This window comes from Lolium rigidum, chromosome 5 (genome assembly GCF_022539505.1).
Source record: "Lolium rigidum isolate FL_2022 chromosome 5, APGP_CSIRO_Lrig_0.1, whole genome shotgun sequence".
Classification (NCBI taxonomy): domain Eukaryota; kingdom Viridiplantae; phylum Streptophyta; class Magnoliopsida; order Poales; family Poaceae; genus Lolium; species Lolium rigidum.
In genome coordinates, this window is record NC_061512.1 from 158009841 (window position 1) to 158023484 (window position 13644).

Sequence of the window (13644 nt, forward strand, 5' to 3'; positions counted from 1 at the left end):
GCCACATGACACGTCGATTTTTCATGAAACAACTTTGTGAGCGCGTAGCACATGAAGATGTACGTGCGAAATTTTTGTTTCAATTTTTTTGATATTTTAAAATGTGTCTAACATGTATTTCAAAATAAAGGGAGCATACGCTCCCATGTGCCAAAACATCACTCCCAATCTCCTACAATGGGACTGGATTTTCAGAAATGGGACTGTGGCCGATCTCCAGGAGATGATCTCTCACAGATACTCCAAATAACTAAACAAAATTTTAGGGAGCATTCTCTCATTTGTCCACCAATTTTTAATTTGGGTGAATGTTAGTTGTATTATCCAATTTTATTTGGTGTCTACTATTCTATTTTTCATGCCAGAACTTAGATAAAGTAACTATCACCACGAACAAATGATACCATTAAACCCATATTCAAAGGTACTTATCCTCGCAACCCCAGATGTATTGGTTGAGTGAGTACCTACATATTAATTTCACGATCTCCCTGTTATATTCACAAGCAAATCTCCCTGTTATAGTCTTGGATGATTGGACTTCCAAACGATCAAACCATGATTTTGTTTGTATAGCAGTATACTGAACCAAGATGCAGAATACGCAAAAGAAATAAGGCTTTGCTGCAACTTAGGATATGGTTTATACCGCTGTTCGTATTACACCCAAGTACAAACAGTACAGACATGTCCTCATAGCACCAAAATTTACTACTTTACATGTAAAGCAGCGGAAAGAATGAAAGTCCCACTAGCTCACTTCCATAACTCCCAAGTCCAAAGTATCTATTACCTCAAGAGGGACGAAACTCGGAACTTTCTCTCAGCAAAACTTAAACCGTAGTGGGGGCAAGGCAAAAGAACGGGTACCTGCGTACACCCTCGTCGTCTAACATAATGGTCAGTTACTGCTACAAATCAAACCAGTGATGGGCACTAGACCATCTGGGAATCTGCAACCCTTCCCTGCAGATCACCCATGCTTGATGATATATACACTCTTGATCAGCCCCCCCTATGCTGAAAACTCTTGAAAACTTCCTTTACCAACACTTGAGGTATCCAACAAATGACTGCTCTTTTTTCATCCTATGGTGGCTACTCGCAAGAATATACTGCATGTCGTCAATAGTTAGCCCAGTTCATCTGAGCATGTTGCGGCTGCTGATAACCATTGGCAGGTGGGCCAACCATTTCAACAGCTCCGGCAATGGTCTGTGGTGGCTGGAACAGTGGATGAACAGCACCTCCAGCAAGAGTCTGTGCTGGGTGGTACATCCCTCCATACGCACCATGACCAGCTTGGGCAGGGGCAAATGCAAGATGCTGCCCCTGTGGAGGCAGACCATAGAACGAGCTAGATTGTAGGGCAGATAGATCCCGTCCAGCTGCAGGAATCCAGACAGCGTTGCCTTCACTCTGGAAAACATACACAAACCAGTAAGAAACAATTATAACAGAGATTTCAGCAAGTCACTGGACCAGTTCATTGGTATAATTTTGTAGTTACAAATATGTTGAATTTAGCGCAAGTAGAATGAACTTGGCGGAAACCATACAACTTTCAAGTGGCTAAATTTAGTTGAACTGAAACACAACAGAACCGAATGAAATCGACTACACATTAAGAAAACTGTAGCGAGCCTACATGTGTTTGAAACAAAAGAAATCCTCTAAATACAAGGAAAATTTGCTGAATGACAATACAAAATGCGAACTTGAATATGTTTACGAGGTTCCAATATTAGTTACTCCATCCGTCCATAAGTAAGTGGCTCAACTTTGTCTAGATGCGGATGTATCTAGATGTATTTTAGTTACAGATACCTCCGTATCTAGAAAAAGTTGAGTCACTTGTTTTAGGACAGAGGGAGTACTATGGTTTAGTAATACTAGCAAGTATACAAAGCTGAATTGTTGTCTTGGAAGTACTGAACTTAACATTTGGCAATCCTATCACATTCTAATCTGACAACCCATGAATTTAGGATGTGAAGAGACATTAGAACGGCAAACTTTAGCAGTGATAGCTACCTTATATACAAATAAACCCACAATCTCAGCATTTCCATATATAAATAAATCACCAGACAGGTAGTTCTACTAAAACAATGCCAAAAACATATCTTATATCTTCTAGTCATCAATATGGACTTTCAACAAAACAATATATAAAACAGTTGACTTCAGTACAGATTTATGCATGTGTGTGTACCTGCTGCTGTCCAGCAGTATAGATGTTATTTTCTTTGAACTGTGATCCACTGACATCACCATTCTCTGCCGGAGTTCCGCTTGGCATCACATTATTATTTGTATAGACGGATGGACTAGAACCATATGTTCCGTACGCACCAGGTGCTACAGCATATGTCTGGCTTCCAGTGTTAGCACCAGGTTTATATGCACTGGCCGAGTATTTGACTGGTGGCGCAACAGCTGAACTTACTGGTGGATACATGCTTCCAAGTGGAGGAGCTTGAGGAAAAGCAGCATTGCCCATGAAATGGTGAAGCGCATGTGGCGGAACATAGAACGGTGAGATATACTGATTATATGGGAAAAAGCCTGGTTGATAATGAGGTACATGTACACCAACAGGCTGCCGGAACACAGGAAGAGGTTGTTGTGGAATAGAAATAGAACTTGGTACGACTCCAGGAGCTGGGGTGGCAAGTGAAGTGGGTCCGGATGAAGACAGCACCATTGAGTTGAGTTCCTGTGGTAATCAACATAGAACTGTCAAAAGGATAGACAGGAAAAAAAAGTGCAGGTGGCCTATATGCAAGATGTGATACCCATGCATTACAAAAGTAAAAAAAAAGGCTAACAAATTTACATTGTTTAGTTGTTAAAATAAATTATCTTCACGTCTTCACGTTAAGGTTCCTGTTTGAAATTTTGGCATCAGACACAACATCAATTTTTTATGTATTGGTCTCCAGAAAAAACACTTGACATATTTTACTGTCAGGATGAAGAGTGGTCAAGTAAATCAATTCAAAACATGATCAAACGTACTACACATTATGAAGACATAAATTATTAGCATTAATTGGCTAAGGTTCCACATTAACAAGCTTAGCAACTGAGACACGAAAACGCAATGTGAAGTAGAAGAGCCTAGATGCAAACCTCTTGAGCCTGGCCAGTTTGAGCAGGTGCAACTGACATGTTCCCAGACTTCGCAGCAGCTCCAGGAGCAGTTATTGGGGAGAGATGACAATCAGCATCAGCACTTGGCCGGTAAGTATAATAATTCGCAACAAAATCATTTGGCTGTTGCACCTGTATGCACAATTCAGCAGTGTTTATTAGACCTGATGTTGGGTAGCACGGCGTCGGCACCAACATAAAAAATTGGCCAAAGCAAACAAAAAGCATATCAGACCAATGGACAAAAAGATTGGCCTATAAAAAGGTCAAGAATGTGAAGCAGATAGAAGTATACTGTGTGCTACAGGAAACAATATTTCCAGCAAGGTTGTGCAATGTAAAATAACTCAACATGTAACGTGTACATAGAAAGTTAAAATTATCCAGTGTGATGAAAGTGACTTTTCAGCTATGCATCTTGACACGTTGGGTGAGTGTGTGACACAGGGGGGTCTAAGTAGTCAAACCACTTTCATATGAATGGTATGTACTGCATGATAAAAGCATAGTTCAAATAAGTGTCACGTGCCTGGTATTCAGATGTCTCTAGTAACGGAATCTGATTCCCTTGGGGTTGTGGCACCAACGGATATGATGTGTAAGTATTTTGGGATGAATCTTGGGGCATGTGTGGAGCTGTTGTGTCCTTTGATTGATCAGAATCTGCAGTTTCAGGAGTACTGGACGAATTATCAACCTCTTGGCGTGAAATATTATCCGTTATTTCAGCAGTCAGCTGCTGCTGACCTGGCTCGGCGGCCGCTTGAACAGTAGAGGATGCACCATGATAACTGCAGTTCAATTACAAAACAAATATTAAGTATGACTGCACACAGGAACTTGAGACAAAATACAATAGTTATGACACAGGAAATAGCTTCAATCAACGGAACACAAACAGTGAAAAACAAATGTTGGTTGAGGACTTCACTACCTATTATTACCCTGAGATCCATAGAGCAGGCAATCTACAAGAATGTATTGACGCCCAAGCCCAATGTGTACACAAATGAATACATACTCTCTGTCACCCCTCAAAAAGCAAATCCACACTACGGCCCCATTTGGTTCAAAGGATTTTGGGGGAAATGCTACTCAGCAGTAATTCCACCAAGGTTTCCGATGGTTTGGTTGGAGGAGAGATTAACATATAAAATATCATGGTATGGGTTGGCAATTAACATGGTGTACATGACGTACTTAAATGTGGATTGAGAAAATATGCTAATGGAGTTTCGATGCTATTAACATGGAGTACCAAAATGGACAACATCAACTAACCGAGCCTAATGAAAACTCCTTCAAGAAAGTAAGCATTTCTCTGTGTGTATGCCACTAGATCCATATATTCACTATCAACCAGGATTCTATGATCCCAAAAGGAGGAAATATGCAAACATTTCTAGGCACAAAAAAACTACGTCCACAATTAAGTATGAAGAGCGTGGAACTGATTCCCATAACAGAAACTCAGAAAGATGACAACCATATTCAAAACTAACTAATTTGGACAAATTTTGTTCACTAAACATAAGACTATTACAGTAGTCAAATATACAGAGTGAACAGTTCAATAACATTGCATAAGGCCAGTAGTCAAAGATACAAACCTAGAGGAGGCAGGTTCTTCCACAGCTTCCTCCACCTCTGGTGAACATTCATATTCAGGCAGCATGGAGATCTTCGCATTCTCATGTTCATTTGGAAAGCCTTTAGGATGTTCAACACTGGTGCCAAAACTGCCGAAACTGATCCCGTATTTTTCCGACTCTGTGACCTGAAGGTGATCCGGGATAATGACCTGCTGCTTGTCAAATAACTGCATATCACTGAGTTTTTTGTCCATTTCCGAGGAGATATCTTCCTTGTGATCGGAAGTCGACACCAGAACAGACTGTGGAGCATCCTTCACAGTAACAGGTACATCACCATGGGTAACATTTTCAGCTTGGGTGGGTTTGTTCGTTGGTTTTGGCTTCCACTCCTTATTTGGAACAGCTAGATAACAAAAATTGCACTATATTTAATAAAGGAAAGGCAACATTTTCAAAACAAAGGACTGTTCCTTTCAAGTAATTTACCATGATCTACAAATCTGTTTACAAGTCAAGAATCTGTCTGTTTATAAAGTGGATGGCATAAAGCAAACATAACATAATCTATAAAGTGGAAGATATAAAGCAAACATAACATAATATATAAGGCTTACTTTTGTACTAGAGTTTTTGTAGGGATAGTGGGGATAATCCCCTCCAAAATTTAAATCCCCACTTACTTCTAAAAATATGTTTGGTACTAGAGTATTGAGTGGGTTTAATCCCCGCTTATCCCCACCTTTTCTCAAATCTTAGTGTATTTTTTTCAATCGCCAATACTCTACCCCTACCTAGTGGATTGGGGATGGGATTTTGTGGGGATTGGGTGACAGGAGGGGATCACCCAATACTCTAGAGTATTATCCGCACTAATCCCCACAAAAACTCTAGTACCAAACAACGCCTAAGGGCTTGTTTGGTACTAGAGTTTTAGTGGGGATTAGCGGGGATAATCCGCTCCAAACTTCAAATCCCCACTTATCCCCAATACATGTTTGGTGCTAGAGTATGAGCGAGTTTAATCCCCACTTTTCCCCAAATTTTAGAGTAATTTTTTCAATCCCCAATACTCTACCCCGACCTAGTGGATTGGGGATGGAGTTTTGTGGGGATTGGGTGACAACAATGATTCACCCAATACTCTAGAGTATTATCCCCACTAATCCCCACTAAAACACTAGTACCAAACAAGGCCTAAAGTGGAGGCTGGAGGGTATAAAGAAAACATAGAAGAAATGAGAGCGAGCGTGAAATGAAGGATATTGAGCTAGATCTTAAGTATATATTGCTTAATTGTTGCGACTTTATTTGTGAGAGAAACTGTCACTTTCACAGTAGAAAGGATTACGCACATCAACTAAGAATTTATGAAGTGACCTACAAATCTGGTTACAGGTCAAGAATCCACTCCCTCCATTCCAATGAATAAGGCATAGAAATTTAGTCAAATGTCAGACATCTACGTTTGACCAATGTTTTAGACAAAATTATTAACATACACGGTACCAAATCAATATCAATATACTCGCCATAAATATATTTTTCATAATGTATTACTTTAATATTGTAGATGTTGATGTTTTCTTATCTACAGCTGGTCAAACTTAGTAAGGTTTGACTTTTGACTAAATTTATATGCCTTATTAATTGGAACGGGGGTAGTATATTTATAAAGTGGACGGTATATAGCAAACATAACACAATTTGTAAAGTGGAGGTATGCAAACATAGAAGAAATGAGAGTGCGCATGAAATGAAGGATTGAGCAAGGTCATAAATACTAATTGCTTAATTGTTGTGACTATTTTTTGGAAAGAAATTGTCACTCTCAGTAGGAAGGATTATGCGCGTCAAATAAGATCTATTCATGCATCCCTTAGAAAGAAATGTATGCATAACAAAAATCTAGTATTCTGGCTTGCTCTACAGTTAGCCATGAAACAAGCAATAAGCCAGTGACAAGGAACGGTAAGAGCTTCACTGGTCCATGCTTTAGTTCATACTACTAACATGCAAGTTTATTTTGATAAAATTCTGCACGAAGTTTATTTGATAAATTCAGTTCAATCCTAATGGATATGAGATTATGCCAGCGGTTCAACTTACAAGTCTTGCCTTCATTGACACAAAAGGCCCAGCCCAGTAATTGAAGCCAGATATTCCACATGTGAAAGAGGACGCACAATGATTCTCAAGGGAAACAATACAGAAAAGCCTTCATTCCTTGGTTTTTCACAAGGGGGTGATTTTGGATGATTCTCAAGGGAAACAATACAGAAAAGCCTTCATTCCTTGGTTTTTCACAAGGGGGTGATTTTGGATGATTCTCACGGGAAACAATACAGAAAAGCCTTCATTCCTTGGTTTTTCACAAGGGGGTGATTTTGGATGGCTTCACTAAACTACTCTCAAGAAATACTAAATAAACTCTCGATTCATTGTTTGAGAGGTTGCCTCTTTTGCACAAGGGCGTGATTTTGGATGGTTTCAGGATAACTACACTAAACTACTCTCAAGAAATATACTAAATAAACTCTCGATTCATTGTTTGAGAGGTTGAATCTTTTGCACAGGCAAATAGATACATTCCCTCATGAGAATAAATCGCACCTTTACAAAAAAACAGGATAGTATCCTTTATTGAATATCTTATACTCAAGTCGGATAATTAAGGTGCATAACAACTCAGACGACTGACTCAGACATCTCCAATATAACTATGGTAAAACTAGCAACCTGGAGTGTGCACTGACTCAGACATCTCCAATATAACTATGGTAAAAACTAGCAACTGGGAGTGTGCCAATGGGGCTGCAAATGTCGCCTTAGACCTCCTTGATCACACAACAAATTAGTAAGTGAAAACATAGTGCTATCAATGATCTAACAGACTAACAGTAAATTATACATCGAAGTATAATCATGGTAGATGCACTTGGATGTTTTGAATCAGTCAACAGCGTCTATAGAGGGAAATTTTAAGGTTTAGATGACAGCTTTGATCAGATGGGTATTATGATGACTTCACATTATTTTCACTAAATCTTATGAGCCTTTTTTAGAGAGCGTGCAAAAGCATTTTCACATCTTATTATTTATAGAGAAAATGCAACCATACAACCCTTAGCGCATATTCTAGAATAATTTGAGCCTGAAAGCCTAATTTCATGTCAAATTTGTATAATCTCCCACAAAGTAGAAATGGTAGGCAGATGCAGATGTAATAGCTGCATTTGCAGCAATAACAATGTTATAACCTCACGATTTAGAGAACTTGTAGCGATAGTTCTCGAGCTGTTCTCCAATAAGTTATAGAGTACTGGGGCTTACATGTTGGATTTCAGAGTTTGACAAGTACCTTTTTGCGAGCCACCTGGCTGTTGTGAACGGCTACTGTAGCTAGACGATGGCCTACTACCAGATGGTAGCACAGTAGGTGATGAAACAGAAGGTTGAGATGTGTCTAGACATACGAAAATGTGTTAATAACATAATAAGGACAAGAGAAATGTGGTTTACTGGTTCTAACTGAAACGAGTGCATTTAAATATGAAAGCTTACCTTTCAGAACTGCTGGTACATCATCAGAAGACAACCCTGCTGCCCGCTGACTTCTGGAAGCATGTTTGTTGGCAATGGTCTCACATTGGCTGTGGGCTTCAAGTGATGGAGTAAGCACTGAGTCTGCAATGGAAGTACACACTCCTGCTTTGGATGGTGGTGGCAGTGTAGACGTTTGGCTTACATGTGAAACTAAGCCCACAACCTCTTCTGGGGTACTTTTAAGATCTGCCGGTCCTTTTGAATCTGAAGATGGCAAATGGCTACCAGAAAGAGAATTTTTCGCCATGGCAGCAGGAGTTTGTGATGGACCATTGGATAACCCACCTGACAAACTGGCAAAAGGTCAGTTGCGTATAAAATAGTTGCATCAGGACATGACTTCCTGTTGTGCACAATAACTCTTAATGGCACTCAGATGCACTTGCTCACGTTAATGAAGACTATTTGCAAATTTCAGAAAAATGTGGGAAAATTTTCACATCTGCATTGTATGATTATATGTGCACAAACAAAAGGTCATGGAAAAATATGTCCCTTTGTGACCTGTACAAAACAAATGTAGACACATGATTGTTATATTGGTCATTCATCTCCTGTTTCTTTTGAAAGAGTAGCAGATGGACATATGAACAGTTTTTTGCCAGTTTTAGAAGTGGCAATTGCTTTTTTCAATATAAATCTGAATGTCATACGTTTTTCATCTCCACATACCAAGTGATCCAAGAAAACTTAAAATATTAAGATACTAGGTTGCAACAACAAAACTGTAGAAATAGAGCCTGTTGTATTAAACAGGCTGGAGATCCATATAAATAGAGCCTGTTGTATTACAAAGCCAGGAGACACAAATACAAGGACAGCGCAGAAAACTTGATGAACAAGAACTGTTTAATAGCTTTCCTTTCCAATATAAATACCTTACGGAAGTTGGTGTCTTCGTGGCTGTGATTGGGTTAACAGCTGAAGAGCTACTGCACTTATCCATGCTCGGATTCACGTCAATTTCCTTTCCAGCAAGAGCATTTCTCCCTGTGCTGTCTGTAGAACCAGGAAATTTTAGTACATGTAATGCAAGAATTATTTCTTATAAAATAGTTCTCACTACTGGGCTACTTCTAAGTGGATACAGCATGATACATGAATTTATCATGTCAGAGGAATATGCAATCCTATTCATTGTACAAATGCTCATTTACACATTAGTAAGTTGCACTCACAAAATGAAATGGCAACAGTAGTCGTAGGTCCTAGACTATATACAACTTCCATCAACAGAACAAAATCATCAGATTATCCATATGTTCTAGGATAAAGTATAAAAGCAGATCTTCAAAGAAAAATACTCCCTCCGATCCCTTTTAATTGACTCGGATTTAGTACAAGCTTCATGTACAGTTCTACCATTATATACTCCATCCAATCTCTTTTAACTGTTAAAACAGAGAGTAATGCAAGCATACCACTAGAATTGCTTGATTGGCGTGCTGAATAGTTCCCACGGCCGCCCTTTCCACCTCGCCCCTGCGTCCCAGATCTCCATCGCGGATCAGCAGGTTCTTTGTTGCCCTGTAAGGCAAAGAAAAAGGTTATTTTAGCACCTGTCAACAGAAATGGAAACTCAGATAGCAACTATCAGGCCGTTCCATATTATAAGACATTTTGGCAAACTAATTTGATTTGCCAAAACGTCTTATAATATGAAACAGAGGGAGTAATATATATGAATATGATATCTTATATGCCCATGTGAGTACTGAAGTACCTAAAAATTATGACAAATTCAGTTGACTAATAGTGCAATTTAGAGAGCAATAATAGAACTCCACATCCGTAAACAAAACGAAAGGTACAAAGACATTATTTATGAAAATACCAAAAGGAGGGGCGAAATCGAGCAACGTAGCAGAACATTTCTGGTAGACCGGATCACCCGTGAAATCTGTATGTAGCTGTCTCCCTATTGTAGCACTATATTTTGCACAACACACTTTTACCAAACCATAAGCACAATGCTGGATCAAACTTATGAATTAAAATTACTGCTGATATGCAATTCAACCACCTCTACAACATAGATTTGTGTCATCTTTTTTATTTGTGTCACTCGTAATACTCAACACAGTTCAAACATAAGATGAATGAACGGATAAGCTTATAAATGAAAAATAAGTTGTTTACTTAACAGCCTGCCACATTTCTAGTTCCTTGTTGAATATGTATTATTAAGTGTTGTTAGCCTGTTCAGCAAATAAAAGGCAATCATGTCATGTTGGCTCATGCCCCAGCCCCAATATGAACTTATTTAAAACTAGTTCTCATCGCCATTATCTTGCAATGCCATACAATCTAATAATAGAACCTTGATAGTGCAAATGGACTGTATTTGGCCAATTTATAGCTTTATTAGAGGTCATAAAAGAAAGACCAGATAAGGATAAGTGTGAAAAATGGCGCGGTAACTGTAGAGGGGTCAAAGCAGGTAGAGCCCCCTTACCTCCTTTTTCTTGTCACGCTTTCTTTTCACCTCATGGAAGGTATCTGAAATAACCAAAGATTTTATTAGGGTGCATTAGTACTTAAAGATCCAACATCAAAAGTGCAACAACAAATGAAGTAAACATTGGTGATATATGACATGACATGCAGTGAAGCACGAAAGGATAAATCAAACAATCCATTGTTTCTGTTTACCTCAACGTATCGCCAGAGAATAAGAAACGTTTGATTCAAAACTCTCCACATATAATAACATAAGCTTTTCTTACAGAGAAAAGGCTAGAATTTGATGATTGGCAGTTCTGACATTGAAAGCTAAAAAAACAGTGAAGTTGAAACTAACTCCACTAACTAGGCTTGGGACGAAGTCATGTTACAAGACATCCATTCTATCGATCAATTGCAAGTGCGGTGACTAGAACGATCTGTTACTTCTGTTCAGTTTGCCTCAACATAATCGCCGCTCTCCAGGGAACAAGATATATGAATGTCCCATTCCCCACATAAAGAGAACACGTGTTCTTAAGGCGAAAAGACTAGATTTAAGTCTTTGCAGTTAAACAAAAAAAGTGAAGTTGAGGCTAACTCCACAAGCTATGCCTCAAACAAAGTCATGGTACCATGAGTCCAACACATCTGTCTAGACCATGAAAATATAATGGATAACTAGAATCTTTGAAACTATCTCCCTGGGTGAACCCCAATATTCCAAAGAGACCCCCAAGTTGTTGTAGTCCTGAAGATCTAAACTATCATAATCAAGAAACAGAAAGGAATGACACTTTTATATGACAATAAACAAAGTGAAAGAAAGATTCAGGCCCTGTTTGTTGGGTTCCGACTCAACTTAGCCGCAAATAGCACAAGAAATGCACAGAAGGATTTCAACACCTAACTGCAGAAACCACTACCCCATCTTCCGCGGGAAAGAACAGCAGAAGCAAACTGCAATATACATCCCTCGTGTCAAAGATAACACCATGACATGTGTTGCTATCAACTCAGATCCAGCAAGCACCAACAAACATAATACCGCTATGCTATCATCGCAGGGGACAGGGTATCATACTTCGACCGAAGATCAAACCATAAGCCTGTGGGTATTCCCCACAAATATTTCTAGCGCGCGCCAGCAGCAACCATAGAGAAGAAACTAGCGGAATCCAACAGAGGACAGAGACCTTGCGACATGATTTCACCAAGCTCTACCCATTTACGTTCTACCCCACGACAGGATCTCGCGGGCAACAATGACTCCACGTCAGACAGAAGTGGGAAGGGCAACACAAACCCTAGACCCACCAGAACCCGAACCAACCAGGCCCGCGTCAAATCATCGGCGGGCGCCGCTAAGTCCCCCGAGGCATCGCGCGCATCATGTCCTCGCAGACCTAGGAGAAGCCCCATTTCCCGGCGCTAACACCGAGCGCGCCGCCGCCGCATGCAGAGCCGAATCGGACGGAATCGGGGTAGAGGGATAGGGGGATTACCTTGGTGGAGGAGCTTCTGCGCGGTCTCGTTGGGATCCATGTCGCATTCGCGGAGCGCGGCGTAGACCTCGTCGTCGGTGTGGTTCCCCGCGATCTCCTTGATGTTCTGGATTGTGCGCCGCACCGCCGCCGGGATCGAAACCCTAGCCGCCGCCGCCATCGCCGCCTGCTCCTGTGTGGGTTGCCGCCGCTGCTCTTCGCCGCCGCCGCCGAGTCCGCCGCCGCAACCCTTTCGCTGTGGTGCCGGGCCTGCGGCTCGGCTCCCGCACGGAGGAAGGCGAGAAAGGGGCGGACGCGAATCCCGAGGCGGGGAGCAGAGCGGAGGAGGGAAGGGAAGGGGGAAAGGAGGAGAGAGAGGCAGACAAAGGTGGGGGGAGGGAGAGAGAGATTTGTGGGAGGGTTTTGTGGGGGAGCAAAGGAAACGAAAGAATGTGTGTGTCTTCTCTTGTGTGTGGGGCGGCGGCACCGGCACCACACCGGGCCAGGGCAGCAGCTCGCACAAACACTCGGAAATTTTGCTTTGCTTCTTTCTCTTTCGGAAATAAAAAAATTGCTTTGTTTCTTTCTCTTTCTGGCACTCCGTTTCCAGCATTCGGGCCTGCCACGCTACGGATTTTTTAGCGATCTATGGTCTATTTGTTTTTTTTAGTGAACTTATTAATTTATTATTCATGTCATGCATCTAACTGCAATGTTGGTGCCAACGTAATACACTCAAGTTGCAATGATAGCCAGGGTGTAGGATGATGTCATGATTAGCATTGCTAAACCTATGATGGTTCTAATTTCTTTATGTCGTTCAAATGCTCCTCTGAGTGTTCGATGTTGCTATGTGACTAGTAGTTGTTGAATAAATTATGCAGAGACCTGCTTGCACTTCACTAAAAAAAATTGAAATAATACTTTAATTTATTTGCTTGTTGCAATGGGTCTATGTGATTGCTGTAGAAGCCAATGCGAGCTAACATACTTCATCTAGCATCATGAAGATGGTTGACAAATTGATAGTGCAACACATACCATGCGGCAACACGGTTATATACCACAATTCACAAAGTATTGGTATCTCTAGGGAAATCAAATGTACCGGTTTAAACCACCGTTCAAAGTTAGCACGGTTCATCATGTGTACAAGCATGGTTTTTGCTCAGGTGGATGAGGACATATGTCATGGATTGCAGGTAACCATCAAGAAATTTCTTAGGGCATGTGCAATGATGGTATCTTAGCGACGTCACGTGAGATAAATGATGAAGTGGAGGAAAGAGAAAGTTGAAAAGGGGGTTTTCCATCTCTTAATTATAATTAAGAGATGATCTTTTAGAAACAATCTCTCACACCAT

General features: G+C 40.5%; 1 protein-coding gene across 1 annotated transcript; it reads right to left on the reverse strand.

Moving 5' to 3' along the window:
* Positions 1 to 601: 601 nt before the first annotated feature.
* LOC124651786 (GBF-interacting protein 1-like) lies at positions 602 to 12464 on the reverse strand. Its single transcript, XM_047190820.1, has 11 exons — positions 12302 to 12464; positions 10810 to 10853; positions 9776 to 9881; positions 9233 to 9353; positions 8313 to 8647; positions 8110 to 8214; positions 4767 to 5154; positions 3686 to 3947; positions 3136 to 3288; positions 2216 to 2719; positions 602 to 1419 (listed from the first exon to the last, which is right to left on the reverse strand). Exons 1-11 carry the CDS (start codon positions 12459 to 12461, stop codon positions 1126 to 1128), a joined length of 2472 nt encoding a protein of 823 aa, XP_047046776.1. The 5' UTR covers positions 12462 to 12464; the 3' UTR covers positions 602 to 1125.
* Between the last annotated feature and the right edge of the window lie 1180 nt (positions 12465 to 13644).